The sequence below is a fragment of the Peromyscus maniculatus genome, chromosome 9, assembly GCF_049852395.1.
Source record: "Peromyscus maniculatus bairdii isolate BWxNUB_F1_BW_parent chromosome 9, HU_Pman_BW_mat_3.1, whole genome shotgun sequence".
Taxonomy (NCBI): Eukaryota; Metazoa; Chordata; class Mammalia; order Rodentia; family Cricetidae; genus Peromyscus; species Peromyscus maniculatus.
This window is the reverse complement of record NC_134860.1, coordinates 73,177,826-73,205,805: the sequence shown is the minus strand read 5'-3', so window position 1 is coordinate 73,205,805 and position 27,980 is coordinate 73,177,826. Positions and strand designations below refer to the sequence as shown.

The following is a 27,980-nucleotide window of genomic DNA, read 5'->3' as shown; positions in this document are numbered from 1 at the left end:
GCTCCTCCAGGATGAGGTCACAGCAGATGGAGCTCTTGCCCTACCTGACTCTGCCTTTGCCCTGCTGGGCCAGAAGAGGCTCTGATTTCCCTTCCCCTTCCTGCAGGGTGTGAGGGCATCCCTCCCCCACAAATCCTGGCCTTTAAATTAGAACACCAAAGTTACGAGGTATGGACATAATTGCAAAATGGATCAAGTAAGTCACTGGGTCCTTGAGAAAGACTCTTGCTAACAGACCGCCAAGTTAATAAATCTCATAATATAGAATGGGGTTATTAATAAAAATAGGATTGGGACGAAGTACATATTTTCCCCCCAAATAGCACACAAGATACCTTTTGACATTTTGCACTTCACCATTACAATGTAAAAAACTCTGAACTGGGGAAGTGTGCACATTTTAAAAAAATGTATTACTGTGTTTTATACCACTTCAAAAGAACAGAGCTTAAAATGAGGTGCATTAAAAAACAGGTTTTTTAAAGTCAACCATCAAAGGAAAAGTGATGAGAAATTTGCCAGTGAAATGGCCATGAACATTAAAACAAAAATGGGCCGTTTAAGAGAAACCAAAGGGATCATCGAGTCTCTAGCACTGAAGGTCACTTCGCAGGTAATGGGAACACGTGGGAGGACAGAAGCTGAAAACTTTACCTTGAAGCTGGAGATGGATGAGCTTTTCTGTGCCTCCTTCAACGTGTCATTCACCCAGTTGACAATAATGTCATCATTGACCTTCTGTCCACCACCAATATCTTCCAGTATATTCAGTGTGTACCTGGATGAAACCAAGAGTGACTTTTGCAGAAAAGTAGCTAAGACATTCTTCTCTTTCTAGGCACATCCTGGAAGGGAGTATGAACACTATTATACCAGAGAGGGAAGAGAGTTTTTAATAACACTAGTCCCTGCTGCTCATCCCGTGTTCACTGCCGCTGTGTTCACAACAGCAAGGAAATATGGAAACAGCCCAGAAGTCCTTCAGCTGATGAATGGCTAATGAAAATGTGCTGCATTTATACAACGGAATGCTATTTGGCTGTTAAGAAAAACGAATCATGAAATTCCAAGGTAAATGGAAACAATCATTCTGAGTGAGGTAACCCAGGAACAAGAAAGACAAATATCTATTTTCTCTCATTTATGGATACCAGCCTTGAATCTTCAGATAATGTGTGTTCCATTTGGAATACACACAGAGGTCAGGGAATTAGTAATGGGTTGCCAGGGGTGGTTTCATGTGAAGGGAGATAGGACACAGTGCTATAAAGGGTTAAGGAGGGAATGATGGTACAGGAAAGGTTTAATGGGAAGGATGATGAGAGATCAGAATAGAGGGAATATGGGGAAGAATAATTAAAGACCTTTGGAAAAAAAAGTCCCATGGAAACCTATGACTGCAGAAGCTTCGTAAAACACACACACACATGCAAGAAGAGTTTAAATGGTGTTACCTAGACTAACAACACATAAGCATACAGTTTTTATAGTGAACTACAGGGCAAATGCTTCCTTGTACCTGCTGCCATTGCTCTGGGAAAGAAGAGTAAGCAGGAGAGCAGAGATGTGTGAGAAGGAGAACAGAGCACAGGGCTCCTCTAACCTGCAATGCCGTTCTTAAAGGGACCACACACATGAAGGAGTAAGGGCCAGTGAGACCGCTCAGCAGGTAAAAGTGATTGCCACACAGGCCAGAGAATGAGAGTTAGGTCTCCAGAATTCACTTAGAGGAGGAAGGAGAGAACAGACCCACGGAGTTGTCCTCTGTCCTCTACACTGGAGCTGTAGCACGCACACATACACCAACACCCACAAACACACTGCTCACACCCACACTGCCTCCCCAAATGTAATAAATAACATTTTTGAAGTTAAAAGTTAACATCTTTAAATTTGAAGTGTTGGGGAAGTTCCAGCAGCGGCCAGACTAAAGGGGAAATATTGGTAAGCCGTTGGGACTACAGTAACAAAGATGACCTCAGCCTGAGGGTCAGAATCCTTCAGTCCACGGTGGTTTCAGCATTGGTGTTTTTACGGGGAGAACATTTGTTATAAGATCCAGCAGGTCCTTAAAATTCTCTTGGCAAGGAATAAGTAACCTGCTTCCTGCTGGACTGGAGGAAAACCAAGCAGGTGAGTCACAGGAAGGCTCGCGTCATGGTTCAAGCGAGCAGGAGTGGGTCGTGTTACCCGTGAAAGACATCTTCTCAAGTTGAAACTCAGGAAGCTGGTGATTGACTCTCACCCAGAGGGCCTGCCTGAATGAGGGCACCATCCACTCAGGTGCCTTGGACTCTGCTTATGTAATCCATCCTCCATCTTGCTCTGGTTACCCAGTCTACACAAAGCACGACACTCACACAAATGTCCACAGGGATTTCAAGTTTAAACCCTGGAATTCGAGTGATGCCTGGATTGCTCTGGGCTAAAACAGCTCCCATCGTTGAAAAAGGAAGAACTGAACTTTGAAGTGTTTATCACTTAAAATCTTTTTAGATGGAAACAAATTTAGATTTATTTATTTTATGTGTATGAATGTTTGACTGTATGTATGTATGTACGTACGTACGTACGTATGTACGTATGTGCACTACATGCATACCTGATGCCTGTGGAGATCAGAAAAGGGAGTTGAGGGCCCTAGAACTGGAGTTACGGATGGTCATGAACCATGTGGGTACAGAAAACCAAATCTGGGTCCTCTGCAAGAAAAGCAAGTACTCTTTAAGTACTGAGCCATCTCTCCAGCCCCTATTTTATTTTAATTGGATTCCAGTTACGTGTGTGTGTGTGTGTGTGTGTGTGTGTGTGTGTGTGTGTGTGTAAACATGTTCAGTTGCATGCACATGAAGACCAAAGGTTGACATGAAGTATCTGCCTCAGTCATCTACTGAACTGGGAATTTACCTACCTAACTAGACTGACTAGTTATTGAGATCCAAGGATCCCCCTGTCTCAACCCCAACAGTACTGATTCTACAGACACATGTATCTCTGCTCAGCTTTTATACAGGCGATAGGGATCCAAACTCAGGTCCTTGTGACTTCATGGAGAGTGCTTTACCCAATGAGCCAACACACTCCAGCCATTCTGAAGCTTTTCTTTGTTTAAAAAAATATATATCACGTTCATTGAACTGGCAGTTAGATCCCCCGTCACAGTGGTGCCTTCCATTCCTCTCCCAGATCAGCTCTCCACCCCAACCTATACCCACACTCACCCCACTCTCACCCTCACCCACAACCCCTGACACACACAGACACACACAGACACAGACACTTCAACTAAACAGAATCATTGGGACCTCTCCAACTCACACTTTGCATCCTCTTGCTTAAGGAGTCATTATGCTTGCTGGCTCAGGTGTCCTTTGCCTCCCACATATTTCCAGTCCTTTGAACACCTCCCAGCTCAAGCATCCCTTCTCCAAGCCATGCTGTACATTAATTATTACACCCAATAGAAGCTTTTTTCTCAGAGTTTTTGATGGAGACAACACCCACCATGTCCCATGGAGACAGGTCCATGTCTGTTCATCATGACTGTGTGGCCTTGCTGGAGGAAGTGTGTCATTGGGGGTGGGTTTTGGGGTTTCAAAAGCCCAAGCCAGGCCCAATGTCACTCTCTTCCTGCTGCCTGCCAATCCAGCTGTAGAATTCCTGCTCCTCTCTGGCACCATGTCTGCCTAGACACCATCATGCTTCACACCATGATGACAATGAACTAAACCTCTGAACTATAAACCAGCCCCAATTAAATGTTTTCTTATAAGAGTTGCCGTGGTCATGATGTCTCTTCACAGCAATAGAAACCCTAACTAAGACAATGATTTTTTTCAAGGAATAAGCAGGGTCCCTAGTGCACAGTGGGCCTCCAGTAAATGAAAGTATAGACTGGTGGGTAAAATATCTGAAAGGAAAGCAAGGAGATGAATGAGATATTTAGTTTGGACTAAAAAACAGCACCAAAGTGCTAGGAAATAATGAGCACTCAGGATTTGAGTCTAAGGTGGATTTAAAAATTACTCCTAGTAAAAATTACTCCTCAAAAACAATCCTGCCTTTTGTAGGTTCATAAAGATTGTGTGTTACAGTGAAATAGGCCTCTTATTTTCTGGCAGCTAGTATATGCATTGATTTGTTTACATTAAGACAATGTTTACGAATTTCTGTCCAGTGAACATTTCAGTAAGGAATGGTGGGTCAGTAATTACCTCATTAAGTCTTTTCTATAAATAAGCTGAGGGAACAAGCTAAACACAACCTTCCCAGCTGCTCCCTTCATTCCAGATGTGCATTTCCCCTCGCCAAAAGTCCAGCTCTGCAGAAGCTGAGTGTTCCTCCATTCTCTTGACCTTGGGAACTACAGAGGAGAAGCCAACCCCTACACAAAGGTCTGTCTGTTAAAACAAAAACCCACCAGTGAACAGAGACCCTCCTCACAGGGCTGTGGGGCATTTTTGAGGTGTCCTCTGGCATGGTTTTAAGAACAGCCCTTCATGGTGGCGTAGAGTTCTGATGAGTACAAAACAGTCTCACTGCACCTCTGGTGAGGTGCGGAGGCTGAATGGACTCAGACACAGATTCCTAAGTGTAGAGAGAAAGGCAATGGGAAGAAAGCCTAGACTTGGGCTGTAATCTCAAACAGACAGCGCAATGAACAATTGCTTCTCCAGAGACAAGCTTCAAAAGTGAAGCAAGGGGGCAGAGAGACAGCACCGTGGATAAGAACACACACAGCTTTTGCAGAGGACCTGGGTTTGGTTCCTAGCAGCCACATGAGGAGGCTTACAATCGCTGCACTTTTGGGTACATGGGATCCAACGCCCTCTACTGGCCTCCCCAAGGTACCTGCACTCAGGTCTACATAACTCTACACAAACACACAGATACACAGATACACAGATAGATACACACACACACACACACACACACACACACACACACACACACACACGTTTTTCTTTAATAAAACCAGTGAATAGTCTGTGCCTACCTAGATTTTTTTTTCCCCTCAGAGGTCATTACCCCTTAATATCACCCAAGTTTGGGGTGACTGTGCTTCTAGCTGGAACCTTGCTGACAAGAGATCAATGTGACTGGTGCTTGCAAAACACACTGGGCTAAAAAAAAAAAAAAAAAACGTGTCCAAATGAAATAGCAGTGTGAGCCCCAGGTCCAACCAGGTCCTCACTCAACCAAAGAGGATAGATGTGGCGTGGATATGAGAGGCCAGGGAAGACATGATATCTCTTCTTAATCTCCTGCCTTCCCATGCTCAGCTCTCATTTATTTAGCATTTGATAACAGGGACAAAGCTTGGCGTTTTGGTTGTTGAGGACCTAGTCCAACGTCACCATCCACAGCCTGTGTGGCGGTAGGGAACGGCCTCTCTCGCCTGCCTGACGGCCTGTTCTCTTGCCTCACTCTATCATTGCCACCTGCTGGCAGCTTACTTGATTTTAGCTTTTGTCTCCTAATTTACACATTATTTGCCAGCTGTCCAATCTTAGAATGATTTCCATGCTCCTGAAGGGGGAAAGAGAGGCTTAAGCATACAACCCTCATTTGTTCTTGGAGGGGAAATGACATGCCATTTATAGTCCTGATAAATGGCCAAATTAGCATATCTGTGCAATCCAAGTGAAATAAATTCTACCTAGAAGTGGATGCAAATCGAATAGATCTGTTTCTAGGTGGGCAGGCTGAGGGGAAAGGGAAGGAAAATAAAGCAAAAACAAATTCCTGTTGGTCCTATTTACAGAACCGCCTGTCGTCTTCCCTCCTTCATCAGTAATGCATTGCTCTGTCCACGTCTTGCATGCAGAAATCTTGTGTAACAAACATTGGTGAGAGCTGATCATCTGGGTGAGGTCAGCTGCAGCAGAAAGGCCTTACCTCATATGTATACCAGCCCCACAGAACGGCCACATGTGAGCGGAACTTCCGAAGCAGGTGAGCACAGAGAGTAATTTAGCAACCTGAAGCACCGCTTGGTCTGGGCTATGAACATAGCCCTCTCCTAAGAATGCACTTGGCAGTCTGAGACCCTTACCTGTGCGTACTACACACACACACACACACACACACACACACACACACACACACACACACTCCTCCCCAAACAATGAGGCCAGCAATCTGTTAGTGATCCAGGACCCCACCTGTACTGAGCTGAGTGCACATCCCTCTCTGAACAGTGGATAAATTTCCCCTTCCTTTGATGGTTAAGCATAGATAAATCCTTTCACTCATACTCATTATGTAGACAATGTGGCCTCGATTGGATCTGGGTATTGGATGCGTGCAATAAGGAAAACTGTGTCCTTAAGTGAACTTCTAGGGAGGATCTCCTATTTGCCTTCTTATGCCTATGCATGGCTGGGTATGCATATGATTAAAATAAGACGCATATCCGAAGGGGCAAAGTATGTGCAGTAAAAAACAAACACAAACCTTATATAAATTAAATCTGTCAATCAAAATAGAGAACTACTCAAATATGTCCCTAGTAACCAAACTCTTCCTCCTGTGCCTCCAAAAGGAAGCCCCAAATAGTAATCAGGCCCTTTGAGCTCTCTCTGTCTCTGTCTCTGTCTCTGTCTGTCTCTGTCTCTCTGTCTGTCTCTGTCTCTGTCTCTGTCTCTGTCTCTGTCTCTCTCTCTCTCTCTCTCTCTCTCTCTCTCTCTCTCTCTCTCTCAGCCTGCTGTCACTCCTGGCAGCATAGCTCTTTCTGATCTGGAGTATTGTCCATTTTTTAATAAGCTTCCTTGCTACATTAGCAATCTGTGTGAGCCTTTCTGTCGATTCTGTAAGAAGCCAAGAGCTTGGAAACATCCCGACCAGTCCTGACCACGAATAATACTTTCAGAACAAATATCACAATACAGAGTGGATTTTTGATAGTATAAAATTTGTAACAGAATGGGGTTTGCTTAAGTTTTCTTATCATAGTCTGGCATATCAATATTATCCTATATTGTAACTCTTGAGAAACTACAGTTATAACAATGAAAAGGACTTGCTTTAAAGCCATCAGAGCCCTGCCCCCCGCCAAATATGACAATGAGGCTCATTGAGAAATAGTTCATGGAACTATACTTTGGTGAGACTGGCACTTGGGAACTTTCAGTCAAGTGTGTCCAACCCATGGCCTGTGGGCCCCATGTGACTGATGAGAGCCACGAATTGGCCCGAGACAAAAATCCACAAACCCACTTAAACCATTAGAGATGTTTTTGAAGTTTTGTTGGTAACACAACTGCATGGTGATTCTTGAGCATAAACTTTAAGGATGGCAGTGTTGTGTCATGATGCCAAGGGTTAGACACATCTATTGTGATTTCAATGTCAAATGTCCCCCATGGGCTCATGCCAAGTTTGAACACTTGGTCCCAGCTGGTGGTGCTGTTTGGGGAGGTTGTAGAACTTTTGGGAGGTGGAGGAAGTGACTGGGGACAGGCCTTGGGGCTTTACAGACTGGCTGCAGTTCCTGTTCAACTCTGCTTCCTGAATTTGGACACATTATGACCAACCAGCTTGCTGGCACTACCATCATATCTCCCCCACCTGTCTTCTCCACCATGAGGGGCTATATCCCTCTGGAACTCCAAACCAAAATAAACCCCATTCCGCTCGAGTTGCTTAGGTCAGGCTGTTTTCATCACAGCAATGAATAAGGAACTAAGAGAATGCCTGCACGTGACATACAGTAAAGCAGAGTTCAAATTTCTTCAGCGCCGGAGCTCCCCACACATTATGAGATAACCCATTACAACACCTGCCTCTGTCAGTTAGAAAACCCCGATTTTGGGAATGGGGAAAGGCAATTCGGGTCAGGGACTGAAGTACACCATGATCACTGCTGATTATTCCTCAGCAAGTGGGAACATTGGCACAATTTCATCAAGAACCAATCATGAAAACCAGGTCTCTGCAGATGCGAGACTAAAGCTGGAGGCGGAGGGACACAATCACCCTGTCTTCATCATGACCCTGTTAGACAGAATATCATCAGACACGTGATTTCTAGGGCTTCCCTGAAGATACAAAATAAATTATGTCACACTGATACAGGATCTCCATTAGGGACATAAGATTCAGCCTGGTAAGAGCTATCAGTAGAGAGGGGAAGAATGCAATATTTTAAGAGAAACAAGCTTATTTTTATTTAATCAATTTCCTATTTGTATTATTGTTTCCTAACTAACATCACTAGGTAGCTATTCATTAATGAAGTTTACATCTGGCTCCCAGACATATCTGAAGTTCTCCACTAAAGAGCTTTCGCAGAGATAAACTTTAAAGTTCTTTATTAGTGGGACATGATGAGGTAGAAGGGACCAGTCGTAAGTACCTAGCACACAATGCTGTTCAGACTTGGACAAAATGAAGGACAGGATAGTGGCCTCTGAAAGGAAAACAAGGGAGGGAGGAAGCCCTAAGACTGCCTGTCACAGAGAGGTCTCCAAGCTGCACACTGAGAGAAAATCCAAACATCTCCATACACTGAGGTAGGGGGTTAGAACTCAAGGAAACTAAGGAGCCCAGAATTTTCAGTGCAGAGTTCTAAACCTGAGAGTATTTGCATGGAGAGGAAAGTATGGTTGAGAAAGAAAGCCCTACAGGTGCTCAGAGGGCGCCTTCAAATTCCAGCTGAATTTTGCCCAGGGCATGCATGTGAGGTTGGAGAAAGAACAGCTTGAACAGCTTTTGAAGCTCACATGGGGCATGAAATGATTTGGTCCCCACCAGCTGAAGAGGAAAGAAATCCTAATGCACGGGTCATCAGCTAAGATGCTCATTTAGTGCCTTGTTACTAAGCAGCAAACGGGCTCTGGAGGAGGAAGCATAAAGCATGCTTCAAGAGGTTGAAACTGGGTTTAACCTCACTCCACCCCAGAACAAAAGTGACAAATTAGTGAGGGATGGAGAAATACCCACTAGTGAGCAAGGTAAACCTTATAGTGTTTGGAACGTGATCAGAAAAATAAGCAACATGCAAAGAAATAAGAAAATATGGCTTGTATTGAGGATAAAAGTGAATTAGTATGAGCAGACCAGACGAGAAGCCATTACAACTGCATCCACATGCTCAAGAAGGCAAGCAGAAGATGAGAGGTTGGAAATAGAAAAAGATTTAACACTTCCGGATGTAGACACTATAATATAAAGATAAATAAATAAATAAATATATATATATATATATATATATATATATATATATATATATATATATACTAAATGGAGTTAATGAAACATGACAGTACACACAGAAAGAAAAAGACAGACTAATGTAAAGATATATTGGCCTATAGCTTCCAAAATGAAACAACAAATAAAGGAAATAAGTCAACAGAGACTCTTCAATGATTACACATGCACTCAGGGTTTCCAAACAGGGGTGGGAGTGAATTCACAACAAATAATTAAGGAAATTAAAAACTAAAAGTTGGATGGGAAGTTTAAAGCAATACCATCCAATAATTCAAAGACCCTCAAATATAAGTAACAACTTTGCACAACATACATAATCAAATTATTTCAAACTGGTGATAAAGAGAAATTTTAAAAGAGCCCTGTGCAAAAACTAGCCTATTCCATACCAGGGAGCAAAGGTGAGGCTCACGACAGGTTTTCTGCTGCTAATAACACAGGCAAGAAAACAGCGAGCATCATTTTCAAGTACTGAAAGAAAAGTACACTAACATAGAAGTGTACACTCAGAGAAAGCATGTTTTACGAATAACAAGGAGACTAAGGCAGTTTCTGGCATATAGAAACTGAAACACTTCGTTATCAACATTCCTGTATGATTAGAAAGATTCCAGATATAAGAAAAAGATCTAAGGTGGAGATTTAAACCTATAGGAATGTAATTCACTGTTTCTGACACAAATTAGTTGAAGGTAAAAGGACGGGAAAAAGTATGTCTGCCACGGGAAAGGGTGGCGACTCTACTAATGTCAGGAAGAACATACTGAGAACAAAGACCATGACCAGGCACACGGAAGGTCGCTCTGTAATAAGATAAAAGTATGAGTCATTCAGATGAAACAATAATCTAAAATACTAATGAACCTAACAGTAGGTTTTCATAAGAACTCAACAAACACCAAAAAAAAAGAAAGAAAGAAAGAAAAAAGTAGCAGAAAAGCAAAAGGCCCTTCCTTAGTTACTGCATTGAACTTAAGTTATGGTTTTACTGAATTACATCCCTTTCCTATTGTGTTTCTAGATAAATGACCCATTCACTAAAATCTCACGCATCCCCCATACCTTCTCATGAGCTGCCACATCAGTGCCAACGTGAGAGTGCTGTTTCCTTCATTGAGATCCTGTCCTGCGATGCCAACAAGGGAAAATTTAGCTTGATTCTTCCCCAGATCCACCGCATAGTTACAGTTCTCAAGCTGTTAGTGAGGCAGAGAGAAAACAACTTATGGCGTGCATCATCTTGGTTATGATAACTATCAGAGAAACGATTAAAAAAATAAAGACACAAAATAAAACAAGTAACATCAGACCTGCACAAGTTCAAATACCAACTTGGTTCTGCACTACTATGATCTACATTAACTACAGAGATTTTCATCCATAAATATAACTCCTCAACTCCACCAAAAGTATCTGGTGTGCCAGTAGAAAACTAATTTATTATCATGAGCATTTTCATGAGTATTCACACCACATAGTGAGCCATCCTCAGTTATCTGTCTGTGATATTGCTAAAATGGTTGGATTTTTGGGGGACAGATGGACAGGGAAAATTCATATTCTCCATCTTACATACACATAGTAGATAGACATGGAGGGCAGACATTCCAGTGGCTACTCGTAGATTGTTAAGGATCACGGAAGGCAAGTGAGTTGGGTCAGTGGGGAAAAGAACTTGCCACTAAGTCTGATAACCCAAGTTCAATCCTTGGAACCCACATAGTAGAACGAGAGAACTGATTCCTGCAAGCTTCCTCTCATCTCTGCATGCGTGCTGTAGCATGCACGTGCATGCACACACACACACACACACACACACACACACACACACACTAAATAAATAGATAAATAAATAAATAAATAAATAAATAAATAAATAAATAAATGTAAAAAGAATCACAGAGATGAGGAGTGGTGAGAAGTGACGGTGTCAACCCTGTTGTTACAGAACAATGTTCCCATCATGTTGACAGTGGATAAACTGTACCAGCCAAGCTGTGAGTAGAAAGCTCCAATTCTTTAGAAAATTAGAATGGAGATCTTGCTGGGGGTAGGGGGGAATGAGAGACCCCGTGGCTTTGCTTTCTCTAATTACCTTAATTGGGAAATTTTCATGATAATGTGTAGAGACATTCAACATGAATTATAAACAAGTAATCAACTGCATTTGACAGGTTCATTGTAATGGAGGCAGTCATGGGGTCTCTGATTGCTGCACTATTATTTAATCCCTGCTAAACACTCAACAATGCTTGGCTACCTGGTAGGGTATTCACAAAGAGCTTTTGCAGGCTAATGGCACTGCCTGTCTCGTGGCCCATCAGAAAAATCATTGTTTACCTTTTTCATATTGCCGCCCAGCTTGGGGTATGGAGATTTGTTTACTCTGTTCCAGTCAACAGGGACTTTGATCTTTTCATAGAGCTGGAAGATGACCAGGGCATCCGATAAGTCACTGAACAAGACAAACACAAAGAATTCTCAGAGAACGTGAGGCGCCTGGTTCCCGCAACAATCCCCCAAACCCTGGAAGCTTGGTAGGAGGAGCTCCATCTTTAAAGAAGCAGAAATTGTGATTTAGGGAGATAGGTTTACTCTCCGGTGACTGTGTCCCTTCCACGGACATGAACTGCCTTTAGGCAGGAAAATAAACACGGCTTTAGCGACAGCAGAGGTGACATTCAACTGAAAACTTCACACTCCGCTTTGCCTGCTCCGGAGGAGATGGCGGGCCTATGACACGCAGCGAGCTTGTCACTTTGCTGAGGTATAATTTTTGTATTAAACACAGTGATAACGGATGCGTGGGGATGAGTGTCTCAGCAGAGCAGGTCACTGTGGCACTCCTGTGTCCCATCAAGGTACCCATTTGGGAAGAAAACGCACACCATAGTGGTGCGGTGTGCGGGATCCCATGCTCTTTCCGGGTCTCTGTGCTACATATCGAGGATGAGTCCCAAACTCTTCCTACCTGTACAAATGATTGACTCGAGGGTTAATTCCCAAGGAGTTCATCCAGTTCCTGAACGTCCGCTCTTCCCTCGTCTCACCTAGGTTAGTGAAGACTGGTTAATACATGACCTAGAACAAGTCTGGCTTATGATCCAAGTTTATCTACAGTGGATGAAATACAAACGAAAGGTACAGAATAAAACAGACACTATTCGGAGGGCAGACATTCAAATTTTTCCCATATAATGTCTACAAGCATTTCTACAGCATTAACAAGATTTGGCATCAGCAAGTAGGGTCCATAGAGCCAGCTGTATCTACAGAGGGAGGAGGCAGATACATTTGCCATTCTAGGAAAGAACAACATAGCCCAGATTTGTAAGTGTGGAGTTGAAGCTTCACTTTCTGGGGTCAGTAAAAGCTGAATAGGAATGGGGAGACAGTGGAGCATTTTGGAAGACTGTAAGAGGTCAGCGTAGTTAAGTGTGTAAACATGAGCGGAGGGAGCAGTAGACAAACTCTCTGCTCAGAACACTGGAAAGCGATGCGGCAGGGGTCTGTGCAGCTTAGCTACAGAACTACACGGTCTAGAGGTTGTAGCCAGGCCTGGGAGTCTCTGCCGGCAGAGCTGCAGATTTATACTGACATATCCTACAGCGCCAGTCATTGTGGGTTCTTCTGTCTGATTGCTATCATAAATTCTTGAGCAAGGCAGAGATACAGTGAAAGCTATGCCAGATGTGCCTGGCAGCGGTGTGCAGAATTACGGGAGGGTGATATGCATTTAGATTAAACACGCAGAGGGGAATCATGTTTGGTATTGGTGTGTGGGGGGGGGGGCACATTTAACTGTTTGATGAATGGAGGAGCAGGGCCCCTGAGATCTATTAAGATAATTGGTGTATGAGACAATATGAGTCCAGAAGAACAGAAAGGGAAAATAAACAATCTAGAGGACATTTCAAATGAAGAATTATTAGTAGTTACTTACATGTCAGATTAAGAGCGAAAGGCAGGAAGATGTCTTAGTAAAGCTCAAGACCATTAGTTTTGGTGACCAAAATGAAAACAAAACAAAATGGGGTGATGGATTGAAATGAAAATTACTAAAGGGGGGCAGGGAGGGGAGGCGATGGGGATGAGGAGAAGCATTTGAGTCTGCCTCGTATGCATGCGCTTTATCGGGAAAGACCCAAACTGAGGCGCCGAAGCGGCAGCTAGGGATGGCTGACTAGTTAGCTTGATGCACAGATTTGAGATCAGGAGACAAAAACTCCCAACTACGGCTTATCCAAAGTAGCAGGGTGGATATGGACCCCGTAAAGTGCCATTGAAAAGGACTTAGACAAAAATAACCTGGACTTCCTCGAGTTAATAACATTCATTTCATATTAATTTTTTACTTTATTTTTATAGCAATGTAGAGATTAGCTCATGTTTTTTAAAAAAATCAATAAATATCTCTGGAATCATTAGCTGGTGGAAGCTGAGCTGACTCAAGTTACATGCCATGTGTCTAACATTAGGGCTTTAATCTGTAAAATATGACCGTCAGGATTCTGCTTCCAAGTACTTTCCTGTGTCCTAATGACCTCTTAGAGGACAAAACAGAAGTGAAAACTTGAGCAGCTGTGTCCTAGTGTAAGTTAAATGTCACTTCAGATGGTGAATGGTGGCCATTGCTTGCCGCTAGGAATTAACACAGTCCATTAAGTACATACATTAGGATTTTGGAGCTTACAATTTATCTCATTCAATAATTAAATATATTGTCTTTCCTAAAACAGTTAATTCTGATAATGGATGATGCCTGTGTATAATGGATGTGATATAATTGTATTTGATTATTGTAGCTTGGCTATAATTGGCTTGATTAATTCATTCCACTCACTGTATATTGGAGAGTTGATGGCCTGCTTGTGTATGTGACAGGTTTACATTTGCTGCAGGGTTGAGTTTGAATTGCCATTGAAGCAGAGTTGTGAGCATTTTTTTTTTTTCTTGAATACCTTAAGCAGCTAACATTATGGTTACCTTCAAGAGCCCCCCAGTCAATGTCCTGGTTTTCTGGTTTGTGCAAGGCAGGGTATTTGTTAAAGAGATTGGCGATGAAAGCCAGGTTCAACTTGGGGTTCCCTCGGACAACATCCGTGGCAGTGACAAACTGGCGGCAACCCAGCCTCTCTGCCTGCTGCAGCATGCATTCAGCCCTCTGGATGTCATCCTTCTCCTGCAATGAAAAGGAGGTCGAGAGGCTACGTCAAGGATCCATACACAGTCAGGCGTGTGTGATGTGAAGAAGAAGGAGGAGGAGGAGAAGAAGAAGGCGGCTCTCATTAATGTGCCAAGTACCTAACACAGGTAGATAGCTAACTACAGCTCATCATTACAGAGACCACATTCGTGAAAGTCACAAAGTCACAGAGACCAAGATCCTTTCATCATTTAACAAGTTCAGATGAACAGTTGGTTGCCATTTTAAAAGGAATGTCAGGAAAATCTGACATCATTTACATTGACTTATATGATTTTCAGTTGTTAAGCATCCTTTTGTTATATTTTTTTTGCACAGACTATACGAGAATTTGCTCTATTAAAAATTTATTAAGTAATAATTTATATTCCTATTTCTAATTCATAGAAGACATTTACCGTCATAAATTAAGAACATCTGATTCATACAATTACTTTTCCCATACTGGGTTGGTTAAAAAAAAAAACCAAAGTAAGGGGCAGCCTCCATACCATCATCAGTAAATATACCATAATAACTTGACGTTGGAAAGTTTCCAATTGAGGACTGCAGTACATGCTCAGGTTAAGTGAGGACAATTCCCAGTCATTTGTCATCAGACTCTTAAAACAAGACTAAAGTGTCTCAGATGACGATCCACTCTTTGTAAAGTCTATGGCATCACCGACTTTTCCAAAGCAAAGCCTCACATTAGAATTATTCCTTAGGCCGCTGCTTCAGTAGGCAACATGTTCATTTCATGACCACTACTTCTTGCTGGCTTTCACTTCCTCTCTCCTTCAGAGGTGAGTTTACTTCAATATTAACTCATTGCCTTTAGTCCCAATGGCAGATGAGTCATGTTAACAGACAAGGCAATGTGTGAGGATGGAGTCAGAAGTGGTGGGAAAACCGAAGGGTGGTGAGCTGCAAGTCAGTAGTGGAGAGCTTGCATGTCTATGTGTGTGGAGCCCAGGGGTCTCTCCTGAGCACTGTGAAATACAAGCAAATGAAAACAAAACAACAAAAACCACCACCACCCCCAGCAACAAAATCCCCTGAAGAATTTTCTTTTGATTGGATCATCACCCAAGGCATATGTCCCAGTCAGCTTTCTGTTAGCTTGACCCAAGCTTAAGTCACCTGAGAAGAGGAATCTCAACTAAGAAAATGCCTCCACCAGATTAGCCTATAGGCAAATCTGTAGAGCATTTTCTAGATTTGATTGATGTGGCACTTGCCCAGCTCGCTAGGTAAAGTGCCACCCCTGGGTAGGTGGTTCTTTAGCCTTATAATATGGGAGCCCACAGAGGTTTCCTAGTGAGACCTGGGCTTGCTTTACCCAGCAGGGCTGCATAAGGGGATGCATTGACTACGTGTGTTCATGGTTACCAGTGTTTGGAAGGGTCTGCACTTGGCTGTGCTGGGGGGAGGTCTTTTGCTCCACCCCTTGGCATTGCTTTAAAAAGCCTTTAGAAGAGATAGAAGGGCTGGTGGATTAGGATCCAGGCCCTCCCGAGGCTGTCCTGTGTTTCTATCTGTCTCTCTCCCCTCTATACTTCCATCTAAATCTTTCATTCCTCACTCCTCAAGAGTACCCTGGGGGAAAAGGTGGGGGTGTGTCCCCACAACGTAAGAAAACAGGCTGAGCAAGCCAGGGCTCTGGGCAGATGTGTGTGTGGCCCAGAACTAGCAGCATTCCTCCATGTCTTCTGCTGCAGTTCCTGCCCCGACTTCCCTCTATGGCAATTGTGACTGGGAAGTGTCAGCCAAGTAACCCCTTTCCTCCCCAAGTTGCTTTTTGTCACGGTGTTTTATCACAGCAATAGAAATCTAACTAAGACAGCATTCATTGTCATAGCCCACAAATTAATGGTTGTTATGTATCAATTGAGAATAAAAAAAACCCCACTAAATCAAAAGAACTGGTATTTTAATATTTAGACCCAGGTTGGTGTTATTGTGCCTTTGAAATGATGGGCATATAAAGAAGTGCTCTGTGTGGTACATGGCACTTCATTATCCTGGTGTTTTATGTCCAGATTCAGTTGCCATAATTATTATCAAAAATTACTGACAGTGTTCAATAGCTGAACAGGCGCTTAAGCAGAGCAGGGGGCAGAGTGGCACAAAGGGACAGTCAACACCAAGAGCAGGGTGTTCTTTGAAGACAGTGGGCGTGGCCTTACCCTCAGTCCTGACATGTCAATCACAACGGCGGGGATTCCTTCTTCATCTCCCTTTGGAGCCACCTGCTCAAGCAGGTGGTAATAAGCTTTGGAGTCCTGAGAAAGAGTGAAGAGATTGCAATTTCAAAACAGAGGGGCTAGTTACACATTCCACATGACAGCCATCTCCTACAAACAAACAATGTATTTCCTATTCCTGTCATTCAGGAATACAGCAATTAGCTAAGCTAGAAACATTCACTCACTAGAAAGTTCACTTTGTTGAGCTGCATATTGTAATTGTTTTCTCTTTAAAGGGGTTTAACAATTAAAAAAAATACAGGACCAACATACACGGCAACACAAAGGTTTCATTGTGCTCAGGGGTAGAGAAACAACTTATTTACACGGATTAAATTGTACACAGGAAAATATGTATATACCTTTATACTGCTGTAGAAGTCAGTCAGCTAAGGTTTAATTAAAAAAAAAGTGACAGAGGAAAAAGGAAGCAGAAGTTTAAAGCAGAGTTTAAAACACATTCAAATGGACAATCAGCAAAAGGAAAAAGTTCAGAGACAGACAACTGAGACATTAGCAAGTAGTCTTGTGCTGGCGTTGTTTCAAATTACAATTTACTTATGTGTGTGGAAGGGGCACATGGATGTGGAGGCCAGAGGAGAACTCTCAGTCTCTTCCCTCCTTCTACCCTGTGGGTCCCAGGGATTGGACTCCAGTCCTCGGGCTTAACAGAAAATGTTTGACTATTGAGCTATCTTGATGGCTTTTTTATTTTGTTTTTGAGGCAGAGTTTCCTCATGCATCCTGGGCTGGCTGGCCTTGAACTTATGGTTCTCCTCCTGCAGCCTCCCAAGTGTTGGGATTACAGGCAATAAGTAGTCTTCTGGTAAAAGGAGAAATAGCACCAGGGTACGTGCATTTCCTATTTCTCTGGAAACTAGAAAATACAGCTAACCTGGGTTATAATGAATTGGACTGGGCCTGAATTCTTAAGTTTTCTTGAGTTCTTTAATATGCTTACTGACAAATAGAATTTTCATGGTCATGATCTTCAAAGCACAAATTTATTCTCAGTCAATGAAAGCATACAGAATTTCACTTCAACTCTTAAGATAGTTCAAAGGTCTTTTAATTTAGTTTAAATACTGAAAACTCAGGAGTTGCACTGCTTTTATCTTGGGTACACACCCCAGACACACAAATTAGAGCAGCTCCCCTTACATACACACAGGCACAAGCACTGTGTAAATGCCCTATTGACCTTCCCAAAGTCCAAAATGGCTAATTAAGAATACAGCCTCAGTGAGAGTGAATCGGGCCCATTTACGGCTGAGATCATAATTTTGAGTACACAGTCTTTCTATAGTGGTAGGGAAGAACTACTGAACACAAAGGGAAGAGTGGTCTGGCTCCTCTAAGCCCCATTCTGGTTGGTGCTGCTAGAAGAATGTTGATAACCACTGAAAATGTGCCTCACCGAACTCCTTGGGAGTGGGGGAGGGTCTGCTGCCCTACATGCTTTATTCTGATTGGCCCTGTGCCTGACAAATGCCAGTTCTGAACACACCAGGTCAGCCCACACCGTGCAGCAGCCAGAAGCTGTTGTTACTGGGTTATAAGCCTGGTGGACTCTTGGCAGGTCATGTGACCTTTCCTTTGGCTCTTTTTGGAGAAAGTTTCCTTCATGTTTGAGAGCATGGGCACTGAAATCTTCCCTAACAGTGGTATCCCTGTATGTCACCCTGTTGCTCTGGGGACCGTCTCCAATCCTTCTTAGCTGCTCCTTATGTGCTTTTCGCCCTGGTCCATCTGTTGCCAGTTACAGCTTTTTCCTCTCACCTTAATACAAAATTTTTCACTAATTTGAAGACTACATGTCTGCCTTCCTGGCCATTCTTTTATGGATCTCTTATTTTTTTTGTTTCCTTATTTGGGAAACTCTTACCTTAGGGTTTGTGTAAGGATTCAGTGAGTCAATCATAAAGGCACCTAATAATGCCTGGCATGTAGCAAACACTGTGCTTACTTGCTGTTATTGGTAATCAGAAAGACATCTTCACTAACATTGTGAAAGGGAACCTTCTAAGACAGCACCATTTATAAAGCAAGAGACATTAAAGTCTTACACACCCTTTCTTTTCTTACGATTTATTTATTTGCATATGTGCAGCTGTGTGTGTGTGTGTGTGTGTGTGTGTGTGTGTGTGTAGATCTGCATGAGTGAATGTTCATGTATGTGCAGGTGTGCAGGTGCACTTGTCTGTTCATGCACAGAGGTCAAAAGAGGGGCATTGGCTCTCTTGTAGCTGGAATTACAAAGGTTTATGGGATGTCAGAATTGTCATGAGTGCTGGGATCTAAACTCTGGTCCTCATGATTGACAGCCATCTCTCCAGCCCCTACACATACTCTCTTCACCTTGAAAGTAGCCTTGCCCTTGCACCACCATGTGCTCTGGATGATCTACTTCCTGCTACTGAAATTCAAAGCGAGACTCATCTCCTTTTGAAGCTTCACGGGGGCTCTGGGCAGATGTGTGTGTGGCCCAGAACTAGAGCTGCAGATTGACCCTAGGGGGATGGTGAGAGGCTCCAGACAGAACCACATTAAGCCTAGGCTGCTCTGATGCAAGGCCCAGCATCTGTCCTTTCTCTGAGGACTCCGCAAATGCCCTCCATTGTAGCAGGCTGTTCAAAGGCGCTCCCTACCTTGATGTCGGTGCTGAAGTTGGTGATTTTGGTGCACCCTGCGTTTTCCAGGTGGTAGTTAGCCCACCTCAGCAGTAGTTCTTCAGGAGACAACTTCATCAAATCCTCTAGGCTCTCTCCTTCTCTCAGAAGAGCAATCAGAGCTGGAGAGGCACAAAAAAGAATTAACAATAAAATGACCCAAATAAATACAAGGATATCGGGGGCATTTGTTATGCCTGGCATGGAGCCATGTTGGAAGAGCAAAGAGCAGCATTATCCCTTTGGAAGTAATGTCTTATAGCCCTTCCCATGAAATAAGTAACTCACTTATACTTCCTAAAAGATACGCATTATTGTGAGCTTATTATCCCCATTTTTCAGTTAGAAAAGACAAGAACCAAGGAATCTCAAGCCTTTGCCCAAGAACACTAGTTAGAGCACAAAGTTGCCCATGGCGATTGCTGCAAGTACTCTGTTGGGTCTTTTGGACCACACTTCATATCACAGTGACACTTTGTGCTTTTAAGAGATCAATTTTGCAGTCATGACAATGTTCTCTTTTCTATTCCCATTGCTGTTTTATAGTCCAAATGCTTACCTGTATAATTATAGCAATTCAACAATGCAACCAACTTTCCTCTACATTTCCCCAGATGGATAAACATTTTTTGCTTGGCTGGGTTTAAATTTAGTTGATTCGATTTTTGCAAATCAATATTCTTTCTCTTGGGTTTTAAGATTCCTATTTGCTATTTTTGTTTTTGTTTTTTAAATGTAATGCTTAGTATTTGGGTTTTAAAGTGATATCTCAACATTTTCACTGTCTGTTATAATTTGAACACATAGACTTAAAACATAGGTATAGTTGGAGCTGAAGAGATGGATCAGCAGTTAAGAACCTGGCTGCTCTTCCACAGGATCCAGGACCCAGCACCCACATGATGACTCACAACCATCTGTAACTTCAGTCCCAGGGGACCCAACACCCTCTTCTGGTCTCCGGAGACACCAGGCATGCATGTAGTATATATACATACAAAACACTGACATGCATAAAATAAATAAACTTTTAAAAATTAAATATGTATAACTGAAGATTATAATTTAGCTATAGATTTCAGAGTGGTGGGAACAGTATCTGAAATTTTTGAAAGGTAATGTGATTTGTGTGGCATTTGTCAAGGTACATGCCAGTCAATTCAACTGGGCTATCATTGCTTATATACATTGTTGAAAATTTCTCCCTTTCTTTTTTATTCCCCAGCACTGGGGCAAGGGGTGTGGTGGGGGTTGAACCTATGCCCTTGTGCAAATAATCATGGTCTCATTTAATTTCCCAAGTTGGTCTTGAATTCACTCTAAAATCTAGACAGGAGTTGAGCTTGTAATCTTCCTGCCACAGCCTCCCAAGTAGCTGGGACTGTAGGTCAGTGCCATCAGGCCTGGCTTTAGTTCAGAATTTCAAAACTCTACAAGTGATTTTCTGATATTTTCTAAATTTATTGTATATATTTAAGGTATATAATATGGCGTTTTCATGTACTGATCATTAGACACAGTGATATGATTACTCTAATCAAGCAAATTAATGCCCCATCAATTTACACAGTTACTTTGTTCCCTTTTCTTTGGGTGGTAACAATATCTAAAATTCACTTTTGGCAAATTACCAACACATGCTACAGTATGATTGACTTAGCATTCTTGTTTACATTCGGTCTCGAGACTCATCCACCCTGTATAAATGCAACCTACAGCTTCCTTGACAGTCAATAAGAAATAGACCAATTTCTCCCAACCTGGTGCATTTGCTAAGTATTTGAATGTGATTACTCTTAAAATAAATATGCATTAAAACTCATTCTGTCTACTGTGGAGCTCCTGTAGACCATTTGGGCTGTGAAGCAGCCACTAAGGTTGAGGCTCCAGTCAGGCCAAGCTACATATTCCACACTAAGCACTACTGTTAGTCTGTGCTCTCCACAAGCCTTTGCACTGTCATTTGAAATGCCTGGTTTGCATGGACAGCATCTGTTCCTTTAATTCCATGGACTCAAGATAAGTGAGTGGTTTTCTCAGCCAGAGAATGCCTGATGTCTCTCCCCAGTCACCAACACAGACAATGTTAGGAAGCCCTGCCATTGACAGCGCTTCAGACTTTCTCTTACCTTCATTTCTGCTGAGCTCAATGTCGGCAAACAGCCCAATCTTGATAACTTGCCACAAAAGGCCCAGGACCAAATAAGGCTTCCCCTCCTTCAGGTCCTCAGCCCCTATGTTAACCACATGGCACCCAATGGCTGAGGCAGAGTTCAGAGCCAAGTTCAAGTTTTCCTAAAGGAGAAAAAGTATGCAAGCTTGATTCCTTCACTTTGCCAATGCCAAATGATTATTGATTAGCAACAACAGTGGTGTTGTCCTTCTGGAATGTTCACAGACCCCAGGGAAGGTCTTCACTAGTTTTAACACTGAGAAAAAGCAGTCAAATAATAATGAGGAAAGACCTAATAACCTACACACCGAGCTTATGCAGTGGCCTACTCAATCAAACCCGTACCCAGTGTGGAAGACCCATTTTGGCATGAGATTAATGAGCCTTATGTTTGTCTGTTTTGCGCTCTGAAGGAGTCCATTTATTCAGAGCCTCCATTAGCTGGAGGAAGTCATTGGCCTGTCACTGCCTATGGCTAAGAAGACAATTGTTTATGTAAATTAGGGTCATAAAAAAGAACAACAGAACAGCCTTTTGACTTGCAAATTTATCGTCATGGAAAGAAAATTATATAAATCAAATTCCTGGAAAAGACTTTGGATGAGTTTTTAACAGAACAAGTTACTGAGTATCCATGACAACTAGAAAACTTGCATCTGCACACATGTATGCAGGTTCCAGGTTGCTACACTAACCATGCATGCATCTATTGTAGCTCATATGGTTGGGGTGTTGATATCTTACGGCCCATTTTGGGACCCATGAAGGAAGGTGGTCAATGTCAGAGTAGAGAAGCTTTTTTGTATGTAGATACATTAAGAACCAGCTCTACCAGAAAGTCCTTCCCAACCATTCCAAACAGTGAATAAAAAATACTGCTTCTATTACAGTCAAGATTATAAAGAAATCTAATGTTAAGTGCATTCTCGTATGTTCAATTCTTGTTCCCAACTTGGTTAGACTTCCATTTCAAAAGCACACAGCGTTGCTTAAGTCCAAACAGGAGATAACTGATTATTCATGATGTAAGACATTAAACATGGTTCCTGAGCTAGGGTTGCTTAAGTCCAAACAGGAGATAACCTGATTATTCATGATATAAGGCATTAGACATGGTTCCTGAGCTAGAGAATTACAATGATGTTAAAATATTGGAACATTAAGAGAGAAACATAGCATATTTCCTGCTGGTGACTATTCGGCTAATCAGCAAATCAACAAGGGGAGGGGTAGAAGCAGGCTGAATTTATTCCACTCTTGGTTGTGTCAGCAGCGCCATGGAGGCCTCCAGAGCATTTTCTGTTTTTCAACCTTTCCCTGCTTAGAAGGTTTTGTCTTTTCAGCTAAAGCTGTACATTCGGCATCAATTCAAAGGTGACTTGGTAAGGAAAGATTGAGCTACAATTACAGCCAATGTGAAGTTTATTATTCTTTTTTTTTTTTTTTTTTCCTGAGACAGAGTCCTGGACTCACTCCGTAGACCAGGCTGGCCTTGAACTCACAAGGATCCACCTGCCTCTGCCTCCTGAGTGCTGGGATTAAAGGCGTGCGCCACCACTGCCTAGCTCCAAGTTTATTCTTAAGTGGCCTAAACAAACCCAGCTACCAACACACCCCAGCCTCCTTTCTTGACTGCTCCACCAATAAACACAAGCCAGAAATGTGTCCTTCTACCCAGGGGTGGTGCGAACCATCAGCCAAGGCCTCTGTGTGGGGAAGGAAGGCTGCGTGTGTGTGTGGAAAGCTGACTCAGCAGTGAGGGCGCCCATTCACACCCAGCCGGCACCAGGCTTGCTTAGCAATGGAGAGACAAACCTGAATGGTGAAGGGTGTGAGCTTCTTCTTGTTGATTGTCCTCTCATCGATTGTGTCTGGCACTGACAGGTTGATCATTTTACTGGAAGAGAAACAATAAAGTTAAAGAAAGCAGCCCTCTGAGTAACAGAGTCCGGTGGGATTGGATTTAAATTCTAGCAGGACCTTCACTGGACATGTCGGCAACACTTATTTACCCACAATGGGAATGAGTTGTGCCACGGTGGTTAGATCTGGACTCGGTGGGAACCGGCAACGTTCATGAAGCTATCACGAGGCAGTGAGTTAACAAGTGAAGGCCTCATTCATTCAGCTAAGCTGTTCAAGTGCCCTGGTTCCCATAGAGCAATGGTTCTCAGCCTTCCTAATGCTGCGACTCTTTGATACAGTTCCTCATGTTGTGCTGACCCCAACCATACAATTATTTTCATTGTAACTTCGTAATTTTGCTACTGTTATGAATCATAATGTAACTATCCGATATGCAACCCCACAGGGGTCATGACCCACATGTTGAGAACTGATGCCTCAGACCATCATTGAATTCTAGATGGGTTGCTAAAGCAAATCCCCCATGACTTTCTTAGCCTTGTAAATTGTCTCGACTATGCAAGAGACTCTTGATATATTTCTGGGTTTATATTAAATCTACATTCCCATTTGGTATCTGATCAATACCTTTAACTAAACATATAATGGCTTGTCCTATCATTCTGTAGTCATTTGGTCAATGTGCAATAAGTTTTTCTCACTTAAGTATCTATGATCAGACATCTAAAGCAAATGATTGTTGTTTAATGAAAAACTGATTTTGTCCAGGTTACTGTTTGTTTAGTCTTCAATAGGGAAAAAAAAAATAAAGATCTTAGTGACCTCTATTTTTTTTTTTTTTTTTTTTGTTTTTCAAGACAGGGTTTCTCTGTGTAGCTTTGTGCCTCTCCTGGGACTCACTTGGTAGTCCAGGCTGGCCTCGAACTCACAGAGATCCGCCTGGCTCTGCCTCCCGAGTGCTGGGATTAAAGGCGTGCGCCACCACCGCCCGGCGTGACCTCTATTTTATGTAAAGAAAGGAAATGAAAATCCAACCTCCAAAAGGAAGCCAGACTTCATGGTGCAGGCCCATAATCTCAGCTACTCAGGAGGCTGAGGCAAGAGGATCCCGAGTCCAAGGCCTGTCTGCTCTAGGGAACGGGTTCGAGGCCAGCCTGGCCACCTTCCTGAGACCCTGTCTTGAAGTTGGCAAAAAGAGCAAAAGGAAGTGTGGCTCAGTGGGTCTAAATATAATGTGCATTTTTTTACTTTGTTCTAAATCTTTAATTGTATCTTTATTACTAGATTCAGTGCCGGCTTCTTGCCCAGCATGTGGGAAGCCCTGAGTTTGACCCCCTAGGGAAATATATCCAGAAGGGAAAAAAAAAAAACCAGGAAAGTGTAAACACTTTTACTTATTTACGTGCATGTGTGTGAGCCTGCACGTGTCACTGTGCATTTGTGGAAGTCAGAGGACAACTTGCAGGAATCAGTTCTTTCCTCCTGGGGGTTGAACTCGGGTCATCAGGCTTGGTGGAAGGTGCCTTGACCCACTGACCAATCTCACAGTCCCCCAACAAAGTAAATAAAAAAAAAAATTGGAAAATGTGAGTGACTATTTCCTTTTAGTGAGAAATCTTTTTTTAATCAACTATCTTTTGTACACACTTTTCAACATATATTTTCATAACTTTGTCATGTGTGTGCACATGTTTAAGTGTCTATATGTGCACATTCACATATATTTTAAACAAACTTCCACTGCTCGGTCTCCCTTCTCCAGTCTATCCAGGGCAGGCCATGCTCAGATGAAGCAGAATGACACAGTCCCCCCAAAAGTAACTGCTCTGGCCTGGAATCACTGGGTCTTGGTTTATGTTCAAGCTCATCTTTATACTTTGTGTCTCTTCTCTCCATGGAAACAACAGCAGCTTTACGGATTGCACTACAGTTAGCTTCTGAAGTTAGTTAGCTCTCCTACCCTGTCAAGTAGAGTCCGTAAAAGTACCCCACACATGTAAGCATCAAAAGAATGACCTACAGTAAACACACTCAGCTACTGATACTTCAAAAAAAAAAAAAGGGCGGTGGGTGGGAGGTCTATGGAAATCAAGAAGGAACCTTCATTTACCAAAGCACTATGCCATCCCCCACAGCATTGAAGAGGTCATCAGTGTTCGGGTTCATGGGGATGACATGTCGGCAGTCGGGGTCATTCTCCAGGGCTTTGTTTATCCAGTTGACGAAGGCATACTTTTCTTCCTCTACAAATAAAGATTGAAGTGACTTACATGCAATATGAAAACCAGATAAAGACATTACCCACATGGACCTCACATTCTCATGCCCAAGAGTAATACTGCAAGGCTACCCAAGCTACCATCTCATCACCTTGGATTTACTAGTTTTAAAAAATCAGGGATCCCTTAAGAAGCGGGCACTGAATCTAGTAATAAAGATACAATTAAAGATTTAGAACAGAATAAAAAAATGCACATTATATTTGTATAATTATAAATAATAAAATATTTTGTGTGGACGTAACTTAAATATAAATGTGGTTTGATATTTACAGGAGAAAACTCAAGATCCTGCCTGGGTAGCCCACTAATTTAAATGTTGTATGTCACTGCAGTATCATTGGGCTTTTTTACAGTTATAATAAAATGACGAGGAAATGAAATCCCCTGTGATAGAATTCTTCCTTCCTACAAGCAAAGCTCATCTTAAAAGTCTTAGTAAAACCTGATGCTCTGCCTTCTTCCCTAGTCCCACGTTTCACAACTGTTTGCCAATGAAAACACAAGTGTCTCTCAGAGGAATTTTGAATTGCTGGAACTTGGTAAAGACTGTATAGTGAGTTGTTATCCTGAAGATTCGTGATGCAGTTTACACGGTAAAGGCTTGAAAAGTTCCTAGATTTGAGAATACAGGGCTAGATAAGACTGAGCACGTTCAGAATCCTGCAAGCTACCACGGCAGCTGGCCTGATAAGGCAGACCCACTGGCGTGAGAGCGGCATGAATGTGAGGGGAGTCACCAACCACTTCTGAAAACTTGGATCTAAGACCCACTTCATGAGGACCCACACCTGGCACTGTTCCAGGGGCCAGGAACCCGCGGCTGGTTAGGCCCCAGGCTCTAGGAGAGAACACATTCTTATTCTGCTAAATGGACATGGTATGAAACTGAGTCTTAGGACATATCACCACACCCACAGATTAGAGCATCTGTCAGTCCTAAGAGAAGCTGGCAGTGGATGACAACGTGGAGACTCCTAACCAGTCAGCTTGCAGAGAATCGGACACTGTGGAATATTCCGCCCTAAACAGGACATACAGATCACCCCCTACCCTCAAGGCGCAGGATCCTCTCAGAAGAGGGCTGGAAAGATCGCAAGAGCCCCAGGTGGTTGGTTGCTAACATCGAGGAAACAGTCAGTGTATACCAGACAGAACAGGGCAGCTGCACACATGAACACACGGTGATTATGACGGCAGGCACAAGACCTGAGCAAGCAGCAGCCAGACAAAATCCCAGCATAGAGGGGGGAATGTGGCCATGAAATCCCACCGCTGTCCAAGGGGAGGGAGAGTCCATTTTCTATAATGATGGGACAACCACATACCAGGGCAGGGCCTACGCCCAAGACTAACCGGGCAACACAGATGGGACTCAATGGACAAAGGGAAAAGGAAGAAATCTTAAACTAGAGTGGGAAAGGATGGAAGGAGTAGGGGGAGAGGTGTGTATGTTCAAAATACATCACATAAAATTCCCAAAGAAATAATAAAATATATTTTTAACTAAAAAAAAAAAGCTCAACTTTGTCTCCTCAACTGCAAGCAATGCTTATCTATAAACTTATCTTTAATATTGAACCATCTTTTGGAAAACTAAAGTTTGGAAAATGTTGAGTAACTGCACCATTTGGGATATCAGAAGCTTCATTAAGGCTGCTTCGTGTCAGCCTTTAGAAAAAATAGAAAGCTTCTCTTTCCAATCAATAGTTCTTGACCACTCAGCAGGCGTTAAGAATAATCATTATACTGAAGACCGTGACTCAAAGGGCTCATTTTGCCCACGAGATGTTTAAAGGAATTTTGGCAGCTTTCAAAGCATACTTGAAATGTAAATGAGATCACTCAGTACAGGAAGTTCCCCGGGGCTTGGGACTCCTGTGTCCTGTGCCTGGCTCTGGCCCACTCCCACGTGGGAAGATAGTTTTTATCCACGTGGGAAGATAGTTTTTATCCACCTAGGTGTGGTGCTTCTTGGCTTTTATCTCTCTGGTTTGCATACCAAAATTGACTCTGGAACCCCAGAAACCCTGGGTCCTCTCTCCTCATTTTATCCTCCTCCAATCTCAACTCTCCCCGGCTCTGCCTCTGCTCCTCACCCATCAGCACAGCTTACCTGAATAGGAATGCTGGGTGCCAACGCTGGATTGCTCCGAGGTGCCGCCAATGGCACAGATCCCTTCCTTTTTGTTGATAGCTTTCCGGAAGGTCTTGGCAACCTCGGTGCTTTTCAGACCATGGAAGACCTGCAAAAATGTAATATTTTTGGTTCATTTGGTTTTATTTGTTTATTTGTTTGCTGTTTGTTTTTGAGATAGGGTTTTTCTTTGTAACAGCCTTGGC

General features: G+C 42.8%; 1 protein-coding gene across 7 annotated transcripts in view; it reads right to left on the bottom strand.

The window, feature by feature from the left end:
• The window catches only part of Lcp1 (lymphocyte cytosolic protein 1), a 95,005-nt gene that overhangs the window by 7,162 nt on the left and 59,863 nt on the right, over nucleotides 1-27,980 (bottom strand). For all 7 annotated transcript variants that reach the window (XM_042285171.2, XM_076545379.1, XM_076545376.1 and 4 more), the window contains 11 exons: nucleotides 27,754-27,883; nucleotides 25,469-25,601; nucleotides 23,308-23,389; nucleotides 21,449-21,614; nucleotides 19,299-19,441; nucleotides 16,591-16,686; nucleotides 14,203-14,398; nucleotides 12,188-12,266; nucleotides 11,557-11,671; nucleotides 10,279-10,412; nucleotides 655-778 (listed from right to left, as the gene is read on the bottom strand). In XM_042285171.2, the coding sequence (XP_042141105.1) occupies nucleotides 655-778; nucleotides 10,279-10,412; nucleotides 11,557-11,671; nucleotides 12,188-12,266; nucleotides 14,203-14,398; nucleotides 16,591-16,686; nucleotides 19,299-19,441; nucleotides 21,449-21,614; nucleotides 23,308-23,389; nucleotides 25,469-25,601; nucleotides 27,754-27,883 (1,398 nt within the window). The remainder of the gene's footprint in view (nucleotides 1-654; nucleotides 779-10,278; nucleotides 10,413-11,556; nucleotides 11,672-12,187; nucleotides 12,267-14,202; nucleotides 14,399-16,590; nucleotides 16,687-19,298; nucleotides 19,442-21,448; nucleotides 21,615-23,307; nucleotides 23,390-25,468; nucleotides 25,602-27,753; nucleotides 27,884-27,980) is intronic.